The 18,712-nt window shown below is 42.0% G+C and overlaps 1 protein-coding gene across 12 annotated transcripts in view; it reads right to left on the bottom strand.

Moving 5' to 3' along the window:
• The window catches only part of LOC134338201 (disks large-associated protein 2-like), a 787,855-nt gene that overhangs the window by 118,066 nt on the left and 651,077 nt on the right, over window positions 1-18,712 (bottom strand). For all 12 annotated transcript variants that reach the window (XM_063033864.1, XM_063033863.1, XM_063033857.1 and 9 more), the window contains one exon: window positions 5,900-6,997. In XM_063033864.1, the coding sequence (XP_062889934.1) occupies window positions 5,900-6,931 (1,032 nt within the window). In that variant the 5' untranslated portion in view covers window positions 6,932-6,997. The remainder of the gene's footprint in view (window positions 1-5,899; window positions 6,998-18,712) is intronic.

The raw sequence follows: 18,712 nt of genomic DNA, 5'->3' as shown, positions 1-18,712 counted from the left end.
CTGGGGTTATCTATTTTCTTTGGAGTTTAGAACAACGTGGAGTCTGAAGACGCACCTTCAACACTTGAGGAAGAGCTGCTTCCCTTCTGCCATCAGATTTCTGAGTGGTCCATGAACTCATTTACACTACCTCACTTTATTTTTTTCTTGTTTTCTCTTTTGTACTATTTATTTATTCCAACTTGTAGTGTTTATATCTTGCACTGTACTGTTGCTACAAAAGAACAAATTTCACGACATATGTCAGTGATGATAAACCTGACTGATTTTTAGTAAAACATGCAAGGTCACGATGGTTAGGGATAACTCTATCTCTGATAAGTTCCTGGAAGTAGATATTGAGATGTTGAGATGCTTTCTTACTGAGCACACATCCTACGTGGTGGGAGGGTTGACCAGGCCAATCCACTTGGTGCTAAAGTGGGAATGAGGGAGTGACCTCACAAAACACCTCCCTCTCTTTATTTTCCCTCACCTCCATAGTACTTTTTTAAAGACTGTACCTTGCCATATAAAGTGTTATTTACGAACTGACATATTTCCCAGCGGTCAGCATAACCTTGACACGGGTGCTGTGGGCTCTGCAGGCTGCCTCTGCATGATCAAAGTGAAAGCCATCCTGACAATTTTTCACCACTGATTTTATCGAGGAGTCATGCTGTGCATCATAAAGACATGCAGCACCCATTGCATTTACCAAACCAAAAGAGCATGAAATCTTTTTACAGTCTCCTGTCTTGGATGAACTACTGCATCCTTCAAGCTAAACTTCCGAAATAAACTGAACGATAGTCTTCATTTCTCTTCCAGACTCCATGTCATTAATTCCTTTCACCTCTAAAAAGTGGAGCCTTGAAGAAGCCACCGGTTCAGAGTGAACCGCAACTACAATGACAACCACTTCCATGTCACCTCAACCACAACGAAGCAATCCAAGGCATTCCGCAAGAGTCTCAACATGCATCCTAGACTTACCCCAACAGGGGAACGTAAAGGCAGATTTACCGAGTAAACAGTAGCTATCTGTCCGTACTTTTGTCATTTCCTGGGGCTCTGATCCACTTCATCTCCAGCTTTCTACTGACATTTGCTAATACCGCAAATCACCTTTTATGCCAGTAAGATCCTCTCCTCTGCCTCAGTTATTCTAACACCTTTGTTATCACTGTTCCATCCTCATTGGTAATAGTCATAGTCATAGCCATACTTTTTTGATCCTGGGGGAAACTGGTTTTCGTTATAGTTGCACCATAAATAATAAATAGTAATAGAAACATAAATAGTTAAATAGTAATATGTAATTATGTCAGTAAATTATGAAATAAGTCCAGGACCAGCCTATTGGCTCAGGGTGTCTGACCCTCCAAGGGAGGAGTTGTAAAGTTTGATGGCCACAGGCAGGAATGACTTTCTATGACGCTCTGTGTTGCATCTCGGTGGAATGAGTCTCTGGCTGAATGTACTCCTGTGCCCAACCAGTGCATTATGTAATGGATGGGAGAGATTGTCCAAGATGGCATGCAACTTAGATAGCATCCTCTTTTCAGACACCACCGTCCGAGAGTCCAGTTCCATCCCCACAACATCACTGGCCTTACGAATGAGTTTGTTGATTCTGTTGGTGTCTGCCATCCTCAGCCTGCGGCCCCAGCACACAACAGCAAACAGGATATCTATCTCACACTCTATTCAGACTAACACTTGAGGCCAGCAGCTCCTCTTTCTTACACTGGCCCACGGTCCCAAAGTTTCAGCTTTTACGTTGAGATCATGAGACCGTAAGACCAAAAGACACAGGAGCAGAATTAGGCCACTCAGCCCATCATTCCATCATGGCTGATCCCACTCAACCCCAGACACCTGCCTTCTCACCATAATCCTTTTATGTCCTGACCAATCAGGAAACTATCAACTTCTGCTTTAAATATACCTATGGACTTGGCCTCCAAGACCTTCCAAGCCTTCAGTTACCCTCTCCCCTGTAATGCTTGCCCGTCCTTCTGTTCCAAAACCATCAAAACAATTTCCCAATTGTGTATCTGAGCCCTAAGATTCCCTACACTCCTCTCATCTTATGACCATTTATAAATAACCAAGCTGTTTTTCATTCTGTATCTCCTTAGAATTGTATCAATTTTTTCCTTGCTTTTCTGAAGTGCTTTAAAGCACTTCACCCACATTATAAGCACAACATAAATGCAAATCAAAATATATTTGCATATGAAATTTACAACATATCCTGTAGGATGTTTTTGCAGAAAAGGGACTTGAGTATTTTCTCTTTAATAGCTATCTGTATTCCTGGGAAGCAACTCTGACATGTAAACAGATTCATTCATAGATACCTCTGAAAGGAAATTTGCAATGTGTGATTGTTTTTCAGTTCTGAAATAAGCAATTTCTGTGATCCCTCAAGTATGTCGAGGAGAAAATGAATTTTATTTCACAAAGCAAGTTGAATGCACAAGCTTAAAATAAATTGAATACTTAAACCATAAATGAGATGCAATTGCAGGCAGCAACATGTACCAAAACTTTTACTAAGGTTATGCTATTTGGCACGGCAATGTGAAATCCCGCGCCATTTTACTGCACACAACAGAATATGTGCATAACTTCAGTGAAAAAAGTTAAGCTTATTGTCATTTAACTACATACATGTATACCACCAAACAAAACTACTTTTCTCTGGACCAGGGTGTAAAGCACAGTAGTGCACATAACACACAATAACTTAAGAATACTTCATCTAATATGCAAACAATATCACTCCCTTTGTTGAATTATAAAGTTGAATAGGTCTCCTTGGTTTAAATAATGCTAGAATGCAAAGAAACAGGCAATTATTCCAACTTACCATATGATTAATTTTTGGATCCTCCTAGAGGTGACTACTAAATTAGCTACATTGCTCTACAGAATTTGATGTGACAGTGTAGTTGTAGGTACTTCCATCCAGGAACTCGCATCCCAAGTGGGGTAGGGTATCTCAAAATCAGGGTCAGATTTCTTGCTCAGAAATAAATGCAAAACTCGTTTTAAAATAGTATTTTCTAACTGGGATGAAAGATCTTGTCACAATGGATACAATGTTACAATGGATGGTCATGTGTAATGTGTAATGTGATATGGCTGTCAAGGGATTGATTTCAAACCTCTTGCCGCATAATACTATGACAAACACCAACATCTTTCCAAACTGTTAAGTTATAGATCTTTTCCAACAATCCACAACACATCATCTCTGCATTGGTATACAATCTTCTCCACTACCCCCATAGTTTATTCTTATTCACAAATATCAAGTGAAGTGTAGAGTTTTAAGGGAGTGCTCCTTGCAGAAATGTAATATGCTCACAGACTTCTGGGAGTATCTGGTCCATAACCATTCAAATGGAAAAAGGAGTATTAAGGATGGCTTGAGAGCCTTGAATGAGTGCAATGGGAGCACACAGAAGCCCTGCGTAGGCACAGAAGGATGCATCATCGACCTTCTGATGCTTACACACACACACACACATATTCACTCCATTGAGTCACCCGTAAGCCCATTAGACCATAAGAGATGTAGGAGCAGAATTAGATCTCTGCCACTCCTTCATGGCTGATTCATTTTCCCTCTCAATCCCAATTTCCCGCCTTTTCCCCATATCCTTTCATGCCCTGACTGATCAAGAATCTACCAACCTCTGCCTTAAATATACCCAATGACTTGGCCTCCACAGCTGCCTGTGACAACGAATTCCACACATTCACTACTGTTTAGCTGAAGAAATTCCTCCTCACCTCCATTCTAAAATGACACCCCTCTATTCTGAGGCTGTGTCCTCTGCTCTCCCCCACCACAGGAAACATTCTTTCCATATCCATTCTTTAGAGGCCTTTCAACATTCAGTGGGTTTCCATGAAGTCACCCCTCATTCTTCTGAATTCCAGTGAGTACAGGCCCAGAGCCATCAAACACTCCTCATATGACAAGCCTTTCAATCCCGGAATAATTTTCGTGAACCTCCTTTGAACCCTTTCCAATGTCAGCACATCGTTTTTTTAGATAAGCAGCCAAAACCTGCTCACAATACTCCAAGTGAGGCCTCATCAGTGCTTTATACCCTCAACGTTATACCCTTTCTTCTATATTCTAGTCCTCTCAAAATGAATGCGAACATTGCATTTGCCTTCCTCACCACAGATTCAACCTGCAGATTAACCTTTCACGAGTGAATCCTGCACAAGGATTCCCAAGTCCCTTTGCACCTCAGGGTTTTGAATTTTCTCTCCCTGCCACATATATGGACGTCAGCTTGACCTAAGAACTAGAGTTGTGCCCTCTTCTATAATTCTCTGTTCCACTGGATAATGTCATATTTTTTTCTGAGCAGTTTGTAATAAACACCATGGTTCAGGTCTCTAGATACCATCCCCTCATTCTGCATATACCAGTTCCAGAGTTTGTATTCTTCCTCTGAAACTCATTCTATTGATGCTCATGTCCTGTCACAGCTATAAGTCACTTTCAGTGATCTGGGTTGGATGTATTTGGAGTCATTACAAAAGATAGTATGACTGTTGTGGACCACTGAAAGTAGTTGATAAATTTGTAGCATAGACAAACATGTAATTATATATATTGTGATGCAGTGAAAGAATTAAATTCAGTTCCCTGATTGCAGTATCACAGTTACGTGTGCTCATTCATGTAAGGTTAATTACTGAACCACCACTGCTCCTCATCAGCAAATACTGTTTGAAGAGGTAGAGTGCAGTTACTGTGTACTGCCAGACAAGAATTTTCACCCTGATTTTACTAACCTCTACGTCTATGATGAGTAGCAGTGGGCTTTGAAAGGAATCCTTGCAACTTTACTGTAACATAGAATCCTGTGAATTAGTAACAAACCGTCTGCTGGAGGAACTGCGTGGGTTGAGCAACATCTGAGGCAGAAACAGGAATTGTCAATGTTTTGAGTTGAAACCCTGCACCAGGACTAAGAGTCCGCAGCCTATGGACTCACTTTCAAGGACTCTTCATCTCATGTTCTCAATATTTATTGCTTATTTATTTATTACTATTAGCTCTTTTTTTGCAGTTTGCTGTGTTTTGCATATTAGTTGTGTGTCTGCCCTGTTGGGTGTGGTTTTTCATTGATTCTGTTATGGTCCTTGGATTTACTGAGTATGCCCGCAAGAAAATCAATCTCAGGGTCGGATATGGTGACATAAATGTATTTTGCTAATAAATTTTTACTTTGAACTTTGAGTGGATGGGGAAGATAGTGGGTATAAAAAGGAGAGATGGGCTGATGGATGAATGACGGGTCAGGCTAGCTGGGGAGGGGATGGGAAAGGAGGGGTGAAGTTGGGAGGCAGAGCCTGAGGGATGGAGACAGAAAAGGAAGGAGAAGCAGATTGAGTGAGGTGGGGAGATGGGAGGATGAAGATAGAGACAGCTCCTGGATGGTGATAAGCAGGAGCACAAAGGGCTACCAGTTCTGGAATCTAGTAAGCAAGGGAGGTGATAATGGAGCTGGTTAGGGGAGACGTGAATTGCAGAGTGCACCAGGATCAAATGGTGCTGTGGGGTGGGGAGCCTGTGGGTGAACACGGACAAATCTTTCCAACACCCAGATGCTGCTTGACCCAGCAAGGTCTTCAAGCAGATGGTTTGCTGCTCCCGATTCCAGCAACTGCAGTCCTGTGTCTCTGATAAGTAATATGCCTGATTCAGCTTTCATGTATAGCGGTTCCAAAAGCCAATCACATGGTAATTCAAACAAATCTGAGATATCATGCATACAATAAACAACTCAAATGCAATAACTTTGGACAAAAAAACCTATGGAGTTCACATGTTGATGGTCTAACTTTCTTCTAATACTGGAAAACAGGGTTTACCACCTACCTGAAGATAATGATAAGCTCTTTCTTGTGCCTTGATATCCTGTAGCACTGATGATTTGTCTTGGTTCAGGCTTGAGCTAGGATAGGCCTCTCTGGCTTGGCTTACTGTCATGGTGGACCACGCGCTCCTCTTCGCGTGCTGTGAGTCGGCCATCATCGGCATGGCCGCGCAGGCTAAGCACTTCCCCTCACTGCTGCTTTTTAAACTCTTCAGGGTCAGATCTCTGAAGGCACTTTCAATGGGTTCTGTACAGTACTGGGTGGCCTGATCCATAGAGTGCCTACTGGATCCAGCAGTGACCATGTAACTGCTGTCGCTGTCAAGGTTGTCATCAGAGCTCCACCAGCCAGTTATCTTGGCCCTGTGCTTGGACTCCGATTTACGCTCCTTGCTCTTACTCCTTTTTGTTGACCTCGACTGGTGGTGGTGCTGATGGTGGCGGTGGTGCTGATGGTGATGATAGCTGTCGCTGCCCCTCCCCTCTGCCTTCGTCCCGTTCACATTCCCTTTGGACGGAGCCTCCAGAGAGTGAGACTTGGCGAAAAGCTTCTGCACGGAGTGGACCAGGTGCCGGATCCTGCTGGGGCTCTCGCTCCGCTGCTCTGCTGAGCTGGCCCGCTGGTACTGGAGCGTGTGGAACCCGTCGTGGTGGAGCGGCAACTGCTTCTCAAACTGGTCCAGCAGGTTGGCGGGGAGCCGGTTGATCTTGCTGGCCGTGTGGGTGGCGGCCATACAGTCGTCACAGGACTCGTACTGCGGGTTGTGGTGCATCCTGGGGAAGGTGCTGCTGGAGGACATCTGCTCGTTCAGGCTGACCGGCGCACCGGCGCACTCGGAGGACATGGTCCCCCTCGATACGCAGTAGTGGTGGTCCATTGAGCAGGATTCTGCAGGGCTGAGCAAGTAAGACTGCCGAGGATCCTGGCTGTGATGTAAGTAATCATGAGAGTGGTCACAATCCTCAGGCATACAGTGGCACGTGTGTGCAGAAGAATGCTGCGACTGGCTCCGACTCCCATTATACCCCTTCATTGTGTTAATAAAGTAAGCAGTTTCTGTTCATTCTTCAGGATTACACTGTATTGGCAGCCTTGGTATCTGTAAGGATAAAATTGAAACGACAAATCAAAATATTTTAAAGATTAGCATTGCTGTTCTTAAAACTACAAAGCAGAAAATAAACTCTTAGAAACATACTGAAACATCAAGCTATCATGATCTTTAAAGTTTAATACAAACACCTGAGTCATACCATCTCAGAGGCCATTTTTATACCAATATTTCACTGAAGACCTCCATTTCTCTGGCAAATGCTGAATTAACAGTTCAGAGGCTTCCATTAATCATTTCCTGATTAACCTCGTAGTTTCTGTTTGAAACGAAGCCCCTGAAACAGAGGGGCAGGGATTGTTGGCAAAGTCTTTTTAATCTGCTACAATATGTAAATAGGGTTATGGCTTAATGTCTCTTCACAACATGTACTCCCTCATTCATGTATTATATTTCCAGTGTCAGATCTGTTTTCTTTTCTGTGATGGAGGGAGTTGGGAGTGTGTAAGTTTGGGGGTTCTGATGTTCTAGCTGTCATTTTCCAGATGGGCGAACTGTTATTTTTGTGTGTGGGAGGGGGTTGAGGGCTTGGGGCTTGCAAGTTTTGTGTTTTTTTTTCTTTTACATGCAGGGGTGGGGGTGGTTGATGTATTTTTTTTCAACAACTCCATTGTTTTTCTGCACTTCGTGGCTATCTGGAGAAGACAAGTATCAGAGTTGTATTGTACATGCACACTTTGACAATAAAATGAACCTTAGAACCTTTTTTCAAACTTTTAATAACTGACCCAAACTGACATGAAATGGAAGGGTTAATGGGAATGAAAAGGTTAACATATGAGCAGTGTTTGATGGCTCTGGGCCTATAATCACTGTTGTTTAGAAGAATGAGAGGTGATCTTATTGAAGCCTATCAAATACTGAAAGGCCTGGATAGTGTGGATGTGCAGAGGATGTTTCCTATAGTAGGTGAGTCTAGGACCAGAAGCACAGACTCAGAATTATTGGATGTCCTTTTAGAACAGAGATTAGGAGGTATTTCTTTCACCAAGTGGTGGTGAATCTGTAGAAAGCTGTGGAGACCAAGTAATTGGGTATATTTAAAGCAGAGGTTCATAGATTCTTGATTAGTCAGGGTGTTAAAGGTTATGGGGGTGGGGAAGGCAGGAGATTGAGGTGTGAGTGATAATGAATCAGATATGATGGAATTGCGAGAAGACTCAATCGGCTGAATAGCTTAATTTTGCTCCTATGTCTAATGGTCTTATGGACGTTGATAAAGCATCCATACAAATATCTGCTGTTTGCTTTTGGTTGCCTAAAAGATAATCTGGTGGGACAGATGCCACATCCTTTAACTACAGACTGCATATGGTGATGATGTTACAATCAGCGAGACTGAAATGACTGGAGAATTCACCAGTCATTCCAGTTTAATAACCACACTGTCAGCTGTGACTGAGGTTGATTTAATGCACATAATTTAAATGCAACTATTGTCAATTTATTGCATTGTTCTGGAGAAATTATCCTGTTTTATTTAATTTGCTGTTAAAACAGACAATTTCACTGGGTATGTTGACTTTGACTGCTGTATGGTAAGTAATTTGCTCTGTCATAAACTCTGCCTCAGCTCTAGTTCATTAATTGATGCAGGTTGGCTTTAAATAACTTATTATGGAAATAGCCAGATTTCCATTCTATTCCAAGCAATGAACTCAGGAGATTTTATAAAGGGTATGAAATTATCCCCAACTGTCCCAATTCCAGTAGGGGACATGCAAATCTACCCCATAGTCTGGAAAAGAATGCAGCTAGAATTAAATAAAACAGTTAATATTTCGGGTGGTGGGGTAGAGATACGACTACTCCTTTCCTCTGTTAGCCTGCAGATCACTCTTGGGCAAGGGGTAGCGTCAGATTAGCCCCCCCGATCAGGGTCACGTGAAGCAATGGGAGCAGTTGGTGGACAGTTGTATGAGCAGCTGGCGTATGTCACAAGTCCTGTTTATATGACCACTGACACCAGGCAGATGATCTCTGAAGAGTATTGTTAATAGCTGGCGTCACCCGCCTTGTAAAAACACTGCCTAGAAGAAGGCAAAGGCAAACTACTTCTGTAGAAAAATTTACCAAGATCAATCATCATCATAAGACCATGATCACCCACATCATATGACACAACACATAATGATGATGATGATGCTGAAGAAATAGCATTTAGGATTGTGAAAAAATGACATTAAACCAAAATGTTCACTTTATTTCTCATTTCACCTGATCTACTGAGTTTCTCAAGCAATCTCTGGTGTATTTCAGAAATCCAACATTTGCAGTTTTTTTGCTTTTAGATGATCAGTTAGATTTTTTTTTACAAAACCTGCACTTTCAGTAAAATAAATCAAAAGTAGCTTTGCATTTTAATGGAAAAGGTGTTTCACTAAATCAGCACTGATATTGATTAGTTCAAGCTCCTGAGATTATATCCCAATTGATTCCAAAAGGCTTGAACAAATATTCAGTCTATGAAGGTTCTAAAGCAGATGTATAATAATTATTTACTTTTCCCTGCAACTAACTTAATAAAAATGTTTTTTCTGTCTGTGGGAGTGATAAAATTAATAAATTTAGTAGCGAAGGATAATAAACTGTCAGTCAATGAGATTAAGTGCCTCCTGTCAATTGTAAAGCTACATGAAAATTAGCAATGAAAGCCCTTTAAAAATTTTTCAATTAGGTGTGGTAGTGTAGCAGTCAAGTTGACTAGCGGTGAACATTCTGGACAATCGTAAGGTACGAGGTGGAATCCCACTACGACTACTGGAGAGTTTAAAATGAAAGGACTAAATAAGTCTGCAATTAAACAGAAGAAGATTAGCTCAGTGATGCAACTCAGAAACGATTATATTCTTGTGGCCAAACCCACTCATGGGAAAGGCTTTGGGAGTAAACCCTGAGGACAAATCCAGTGCTGGAGACCCTAAGGCAGTCCGACGTTGCCTTCAACCCGTTCTGGCAACTCCTGCGATGACACCGGTGCCAAGTTGTATGGGTCCTAATGCACTTCCCTTGGACAACATTGGTGTCGTGGAGAGGGGAGACTTGCAGCATGGGCAACTGCCGGTCTTTCATAAAACCTTGCCCAGGCCTGCGCCCTGGAAACCTTCCAGCCGCAGATCCATGGTTTTGCAAGACTAATGGATGCCACCATGTTCTTGTAAAGACCCAGCTGGTTCAATGGTATTTCTCAGGGAAGGAAATCTACAGTCTTCTTTGTGACTCCTGACTCATCGGTATCGTTAACTTATAGTTACCTCCAAAATTCAGAAGCAATAATAATAAAAAAAATGAATAAATAAAAAAAATGAGGTTCCCACATGTTGGGTTACAGGGTAGAAGCTACACTGAGGTTCATTGCTAGTACATATCCAGTATATCAACACAGAGTAGACATATTTTCTCTCTTCGCAGTTCTTCAATGAAGTCGCTTTGGAATATACCACAGTGGTCTGAATCACATGGTATGGAAGTATATTCAAAACTTTTGAGATTTTTTATGTATTGAATCTTGCAATGTGACAAAATGGAACCTGTATAATCTCAGAGTGCTTTGCTATATGCTATATGTGTACATGGCAAGAGGCATGTAATGTTCTGATCATTGTTTATTGTGTAACTATGGGAAAGAACTGCAGTGGCTAAGCAGAGGAACTGACACCCAGAACAGATATCATCCAAAGAATAGCCTGAAAACCTGTATAAAAATGAAGTTTGTAAGCTGAAAACCAAAGCCACCTGCCATCCATTCTGAGGAGTGGAGGTGGTCTTCTCCTTGCAAGTAATAAACATGCCTTGGAACAGATCCACACTGTGCTTTTTTAGGTTCTTTCTTATAAGACCTAGCAAAAGATATGTGACAATGGTTAAAAGATACTTTTATTCCTAGTTTTTTCTAAAAACATAATTTTAAGCTTCTGTTGACCGTATACATAGAACATAGAATAGTACAGCACATTACAGGCCCTTCGGCCCACAATATTGTGCCGACCCTCAAACCCTGCCTCCCATATAAGCCCCCACCTTAAATTCCTCCACATACCTGTCTAGTAGTCTCTTAAACTTCACTAGTGTATCTGCCTCCACCACTGACTCAGGCAGTGCATTCCACGCACCAACCACTCTCTGAGTAAAAAACCTTCCTCTAATATCTCCCTTGAATTTCCCACCCCTTACCTTAAAGCCATGTCCTCTTGTATTGAGCAGTGGTGCCCTGGGGAAGAGGCGCTGGCCATCCTCTCTATCTATTCCTCTTATTATCTTGTACACCTCTATCATGTCTCCTCTCATCCTCTTTCTCTCCAAAGAGTAAAGCCCTAGCTCCCTTAATCTCTGATCATAATGCATACTTTGTAAACCAGGCAGCATCCTGGTAAATCTCCTCTGTCCCCTTTCCAATGCTTCCACATCCTTCCTACAGTGAGGTGACCAGAACTGGACACGGTACTCCAAGTGTGGCCTAACCAGAGTTTTATAGAGCTGCATCATTACATCGCGACTCTTAAACTCTATCCCTCGACTTATGAAAGCTAACACCCCATAAGCTTTCTTAACTACCCTATCCACCTGTGAGGCAACTTTCAGGGATCTGTGGACATGTACCCCCAGATCCCTCTGCTCCTCCACACTACCAAGTATCCTGCCATTCACTTTGTACTCTGCCTTGGAGTTTGTCCTTCCGAAGTGTACCACCTCACACTTCTCCGGGTTGAACTCCATCTGCCACTTCTCAGCCCACTCCTGCATCCTATCAATGTCTCTCTGCAATCTTTGACAATCCTCTACCCTATCTACAACACCAGCAACCTTTGTGTCGTATGCAAACTTGACAACCCACCCTTCTACCCCCACATCCACGTCGTTAATAAAAATCACAAAAAGTAGAGGTCCAAGAACAGATCCTTGTGGGACACCACTAGTCATAATCCTCCAATCTGAATGTACTCCCTCCACCACCACTCTCTGCCTTCTGCAGGCAAGCCAATTCTGAATCCACCTGACCAAACTTCCCTGGATCCCATGCCTTCTAACTTTCTGAATAAGCCTACCATGTGGAACCTTGTCAAATGCCTTACTAAAATCCACATAGATCACATCCACTGCACTACCCTCATCTATATGCCTGGTCACCTCCTCAAAGAACTCTATCAGGCTTGTTAGACACGATCTGCCCTTCACAAAGCCATGCTGACTGTCCCTGATCAGACCATGATTCTCTAAATGCCTATAGATCCTATCTCTAAGAATCTTGTCCAACAGCTTTCCCACCACAGACATAAGGCTCACTGGTCTATAATTACCTGGACTATCCCTACTACTTTTTTTGAACAAGGGGACAACATTCGCCTCCCTCCAATCCTCCGGTACCATTCCCGTGGACAACGAGGACATAAAGATCCTAGCCAGAGGCTCAGCAATCTCTTCCCTCGCCTCGTGGAGCAGCCTGGGGAATATTCCGTCAGGCCCTGGGGACTTATCCGTCCTAATGTATTTTAACAACTCCAACACCTCCTCTCCCTTAATATCAACATGCTCCAGAACATCAACCTCACTCATATTGTCCTCACCATCATCAAGTTCCCTCTCATTGGTGAATACCGAAGAGAAGTATTCATTGAGGACCTCGCTCACTTCCACAGCCTCCAGGCACATCTTCCCACCTTTATCTCTAATTGGTCCTACCTTCACCCCTGTCATCCTTTTTTTCTTCACATAATTGAAGAATGCCTTGGGATTTTCCTTTACCCTACTCGCCAAGGCCTTCTCATGCCCCCTTCTTGCTCTTCTCAGCCCCTTCTTAAGCTCCTTTCTTGCTTCCCTATATTCCTCAATAGACCCATCTGATCCTTGCTTCCTAAACCTCATGTATGCTGCCTTCTTCTACCTGACTAGATTTTCTACCTCACTTGTCACCCATGGTTCCTTCACCCTACCATTCTTTATCTTCCTCACCAGGACAAATTTATCCCTAACATCCCATCATGTGAAACAAGACTGCTGCGACTAAATAACTTGTGATCTTCAATGTTACAGTCTTGTCCACATGTCCGGAAACAGGTGAACAGCACTGAGTATAGTGGAATAATAGCAAGGTACTTGATTTTGCATCAGTTTTTATCAAGACTACATGGAAAAATGACCAGCCTAAATTGCACTTTTCTTCTGAAATGGTGTAAATTCTAATAGCTAAAAAAGCTCCATGCTAAAATCTAGTGCTTCTTATCCAGAAATCTAACCTTTCATCAGATTGATCATTTTTAAAATTAAATTTACAAGTAATGATATTGGATGGACACACATCATGAGGAGATCGATTGATGCCTCCATTGCAAAGAAATGAGGACACTATGATTTACTGAAATGATACAGCAGTTCTAGGACTTCAAAGCCTCACACGGGGCCAAGTTCTAGGGAACTGACCAGGAAGGATGTAGGGTTAGAGGTTTGCTGAATTTGTTACTGCTCATGTTGACTGTCGGGGGGATGGGGGGCTGGGGATGAATAACCAGGATGCCTGTTCAGAGTGAGAACCACAATCAGGTTTAATATCATTGGCAGACGCTGTGAAATTTGTTATGCAGAAGCAGTACATTGTAATACATAGCACTGAAAAACTGTAAATTACAGTAAGTATATATATTTTAAAAGTTATTTTAAATAAGTAGTGTAAAAAGAGAAAAAGTTGTAGTGGGGTAGTGCTCATGGGTTCAACGTCCATTTAGAAATCAAATGGCAGAGGGGAAGATGCTATTCCTGAATCATTAAGTGTGTGCCTTCAGGCTCCTGTACCTCCTTCCTGATGGTAGCAACGAAAAGAGGGCATGTCCAGAGGCATGGGAGTCCTTGATGGGTGCCGCCTTTCTGAGACATCGCTCCTCGAAGATGCTCTGGATGCTGGGGAGGCTAGTGCCCATGATGGAGCTGACTGAGTTTACAAATTCTATTGTTTACTGGCTAATAATGATGTTTTTCAGAAGGTTCCTGCTTTTAGAAAAATATAATTCACCACCACGCTGACGCTCTATTCAAACAATGGGCCAATCAATTCAATAGGAGGCTTGCCTTCAAATCAGCTATAATACGATACCACATTAAGATTCTGTGCTGTCTGCCGGTGGGCATTCCCAACATCTGACTGTGAGCAAGTTGGGTCTCCTGAAAAGGAAAAATTAGTAACTGAAGCATATTTACCAATACGTCATGTGCACAAACTCAAACATAGATGTGCAGGTGCTGTGTTACCAGTCCCCATGTAGCTTTTGTCAGAGAAGTTTTTGGGGAGGTCTCTGGGCTGTATCCTTTTGTGGTGGGGAGTGGTCTCATACTCATTCTCACCCCAAATGAGGTCAGATCTGAAAAGATTCAGCAAGCTTCATCAGAAAATTTGACAAACTTCTATAGATGTGTAGTGGAGAGTATATTGCCTAGCTGCATCATGGCCTGTTAAGGAAACACCAATGCCTTTGAATGGAAAATCTTACAAAAGGTAGTGGATTCAGCCCAGTACATCACAGGCAAAGCCCTCCAAACCATTGAGCACATCTATATGAAACATTGTCGTAGGACAGCAGCATCCATCATCAGAGATCCTCATCACCCGGGCCATGCTCTTTTCTCACTGCAGCCATTATGCAAAGGTACAAGAGTCTCAGGACTCGCACCACCAAGTTCAGGAACAGTTACCCAACCATCAACCATCAGGCTCTTGAACAAAAGGGGATAACTACATTCCTTTGCCCATCCAATGAGATGATCCTACAACCAATTATCACACCATAAGGACTTTCATCTTGTTATTTCATGTCCTCTTTCTTCATTGCTCTTTATTTATATTTGCATTTTCACAGCTTATTGTCTTTGGCACTCTGATTAATCTTTCATCGATCCTGTTATAGTTACTATTCTATTGATTTGCTGAGTATGCCCACAGGAAGTGAATCTCAGGGTTGTGTATGGTGACATGCGAGGGGGGATTGATAAGTTTGTGGCCTAAGGTAGAAGGAGTCAATTTTAGAAAACCTAGCACATTTATTTTTCAACCTAGTCCCCTCCTACATGTACACACTTAGTCCAGCGGTCGTGGAGTATACGGATCCCTTCTTTGTAGAATTGGTCGACAGCAGGGGCGATTGATAAATTCATGGCCTAAAGTGGAAGGAGATGAGTTATTAACTTCAAACTTTCTGCATTATCACTCAAAGAGGTGAACTGCACGTGCATGTAACGAGATTATCTTGGACCTCCAGGTGGTCCACAGCAGGGGTGATTGATAAGTTCGTGGCTAAAGGTAGAAGGAGATGAGTCATACAGCTCTTGTTACATGCACATGCAGTTCAACTCTTTAAGTGAAAATACAGAAAGTTTGGAGTTAATAACTCATCTCCTTCTACCTTAGGCCACAAACTTATCAATCACCCCTGCCGTGGACCACTTCTGGAGGTCCAAGACGCCGACTTCTACAAAGAAGGGATTCGTATGCTGCACGACCACTGGACTAAGTGTGTAAATGTAGGAAAAATAAATGTGCTAGGTTTTCTAAAATTGACTCTTTCTACCCTAGGCCACGAACTTATCAATCACCCCTTGTATATCTGCTTTGATAATAAAATTTACTTTGCACTTTGAAGATTTGACCAAAGCCCGGATCATTAGAATGGGAGGCTGGCCTGGCCATTCCCTTGGTTTGACAACTCCTGACATGTTGGCTGATCCCTAACCAGAAACAAAGATAATCACCATAGATTAATACATTAACTGCTTGTTAATGGGTTAGATAATCCAATCCATTGACTACTGCGAGGTAGCAGAAACCAAGCGATACATGCTTTTGGGACACCAATACAGACATACCAGTCAGCAATGTTCTCTGATTTTAACTGGGGTAAGGCATTCAAGTCTTTCAGAAACAGGAAATTGAAGTTTTATTCTTTTGTGATTCCATGTTTTCCTTAAATATATCAAAATAACTCGGTTTATTGAATTTTAACCAAGGAACAATTGATATTAGAAAACGCTCACAGCACTCTCCTCACAAGAGATTACCACTAATTGATATGTATTACTATGGCTGGACAGCTAAACAAATCTGACCTTTGGTTTTTCTTGGAAAATGAGACCATGATCCAAATCCAAAATCTACAAACACCAATCTATATCAAATGTTGTGAATGGTAATTGGATGCAATGCGAAAAAAAAGCTTTTCCTTTACTGTATTGCAGGCTGTGTGTGCTTCTGATAAGGCCACGATGTATTTTCCATCACCAATTGTCTTAAACGGAAAGCTTTGCCAGGCACTTAAGGGAGCAATTAAAAGCCAACATTGGCTTTATGTCTGCAGTTACTTAAAGCAAGGCTAAACTGGAGAAACATAATAACGTGTTTTTGAGTTGGTTGGGTGTGAGGGAGGGGAAAGGAGCTTGTTTTGCTGCTGTTCCTTGTATTGTTCTGTGGAACATTGTGGGCATGCTATATTGGTGCCAGAATGTGTGACAATACTTGCAGGCTGCCCCTAGTACATCCCTGGGTGTGCAGGTTACCAACACCAAAGGCACATTTCACTGTATGTTTTGATGCGCATGTGACATCTAAATCTGTGTCTGAAATTAGAGAATCAGGTGTTATTTTAAGGATATCTCTGCCTTTTTGTGATCACCATCATTGACTTTCAGATGTATTTAAATAATAAAGCCGTCCAGGTGAGATGAAATGAGTTAATGAGTACAGGTCATTAGTGCAAGTCTCTGAAAAGATTAGCAGAGAGGCACAACCACAATGCTACTGTGCCCATTAAATGAAATAAAATGCAGATACTGAGATCAAGTTCGACTTGATGATGTCTCAATTTATTGACTGAGAGCCAACCCACTGTAGGTCAAAAAGAAACAGTATTGTTTTGCAAAACAAAACTATCTCTACTCAAAAGGCTAAAAAGAAACCTCATGATTTTTTAAACAGCAAATTGGATGGAAAAATTATCTCTAGAATAGCATTTTTGGGACCAGGATCCTACAAGAGGATCGAAGAGGATAATAACTAACCTGATTTTTTAAAAAACTGATCCACAATCTTTGTTACAATGGACAATCATCAGGATGGAATAAATTCTGATTATGATCAAGGAGTTATAGCCTGAGGAATCACTGAAGGATCTTTTTTCTGCCCAGGGGAGCTTCAATAGATTAGGGAGGGTGGAGAGCAGGGTAGGGAGAGAGTCATGGAGGAGTTGCGCTAAGCCATTTGTATCCCTCACCACCATGATCTTAAAACTACAGCTCAAGCGAGACCAATTCTACAAGACTTAAGTGCCCCTCAGAAATAGTTCAACAACAGTTTTATTCTAAAAGTTTCAGTGAGGTTTTGAAAGTTATTGTCATTAAGATATATTGTGCAAGAGACCCAAAATTATTGTTGACTATTTTAACAAGTGACCACTAAATCTTTTTGCCTAAAATACCTTTCTGCTAATTAAGTGAAAGCAGCAAAATGGTTATTTTAAATAATAATAATTTCAAATAATGCTGGGGAGAAACTTCCTTGTGACCACTTCTGCTAAATATGTGTATGAGTGTCAGTCACCGTTTGTATGCAGATCGCACACATTTACTTCCATTGATCCCAGTCTACATAAATGTATTGGGTTGACAATATTCATGTAGTTATTTAGCATTGGTTACCAAGAAAAACTCCATCAATCATGTTCACTGTACTACATGGTAATTTTACATATCTAATGTACAGTGTATTCTGCTTTGGTTCCTAATATACATCACTAAAAGTACACTTTTTTCGTTCGTTATGTGCTGTGTTGTTTGACATGGGTGATCATGGTCTTTCCATGGCCCTGACTGTTCTTGGCAAATTTTTCTACAGAAGTGGTTTGCCATTGCTTTACAAGATGGATGACCCTAGCCACTATCAATACTTTTCAGAGATTGTCTGTGTGTTGTCCTTAAGGCATTTATTTGACTTTGTTGGGTCTACGCTTTAAATGATTTGTTTGTAACTATTTTCTAGTTACAGTTAAAGGTTGATAATTAAGTTACAGTATAACAAAGGTAAATTCACTGTCTATGGTATATCGTGGCATGTGATGACATTGCCTCCGGTTTCACCACGTCTTATGTGTAACCTCCGGTTCGGGAAGGTGTGAAGGTGGGTACCATGCGTGCAGCATGATCATGAAGAGCTCCGTTTCTACCCACAAAGAAACATTATAGAAGCAACGCTGTAAGTTCATAAGAAAGTACTTGAAGTAAAAATATTAACGCGGTTTCTGTTAAGGAAGCAGCGGTTGGGGTGGCGTGCGTGTCGGCTTTTCAATTTCAAACGCTTGGTGGGCTCGGGCCCGGCGGCGGTTTAACCCGACCTCCTCGCCCGCTACTCGGGGTGGCTGGAGACACTCACTAAAAGAAGAGAGCGCGCATGGTCTCCAGAATGAAATAGATGCTGTATATGTTTGTATTTTTTTATCAACAGCTTTCACCATACGATGATAATGTGGAAGAGTGCACAGTAAATGGTTAACCTTACTACGACTCTGTCTTCATTGGCTCTGGTTTAACTTGGTGTTTAGTCAAAGTTTCAACACACTGCACGAGAACACTACAGTCTGCCTGGTGTCAGTGGTCGTATAACCAGGACTGGTGATATGCATCAGCTACTCATATGACCATCCACCACCCGCTCCCGTGGCTTCACGTGACCCT

Source organism: Mobula hypostoma, chromosome 26 (assembly GCF_963921235.1).
Source record: "Mobula hypostoma chromosome 26, sMobHyp1.1, whole genome shotgun sequence".
NCBI classification, from domain to species: domain Eukaryota; kingdom Metazoa; phylum Chordata; class Chondrichthyes; order Myliobatiformes; family Myliobatidae; genus Mobula; species Mobula hypostoma.
The sequence above is the reverse complement of the archived record's forward strand: the minus strand, read 5'-3'. Positions and strand labels throughout refer to the sequence as shown.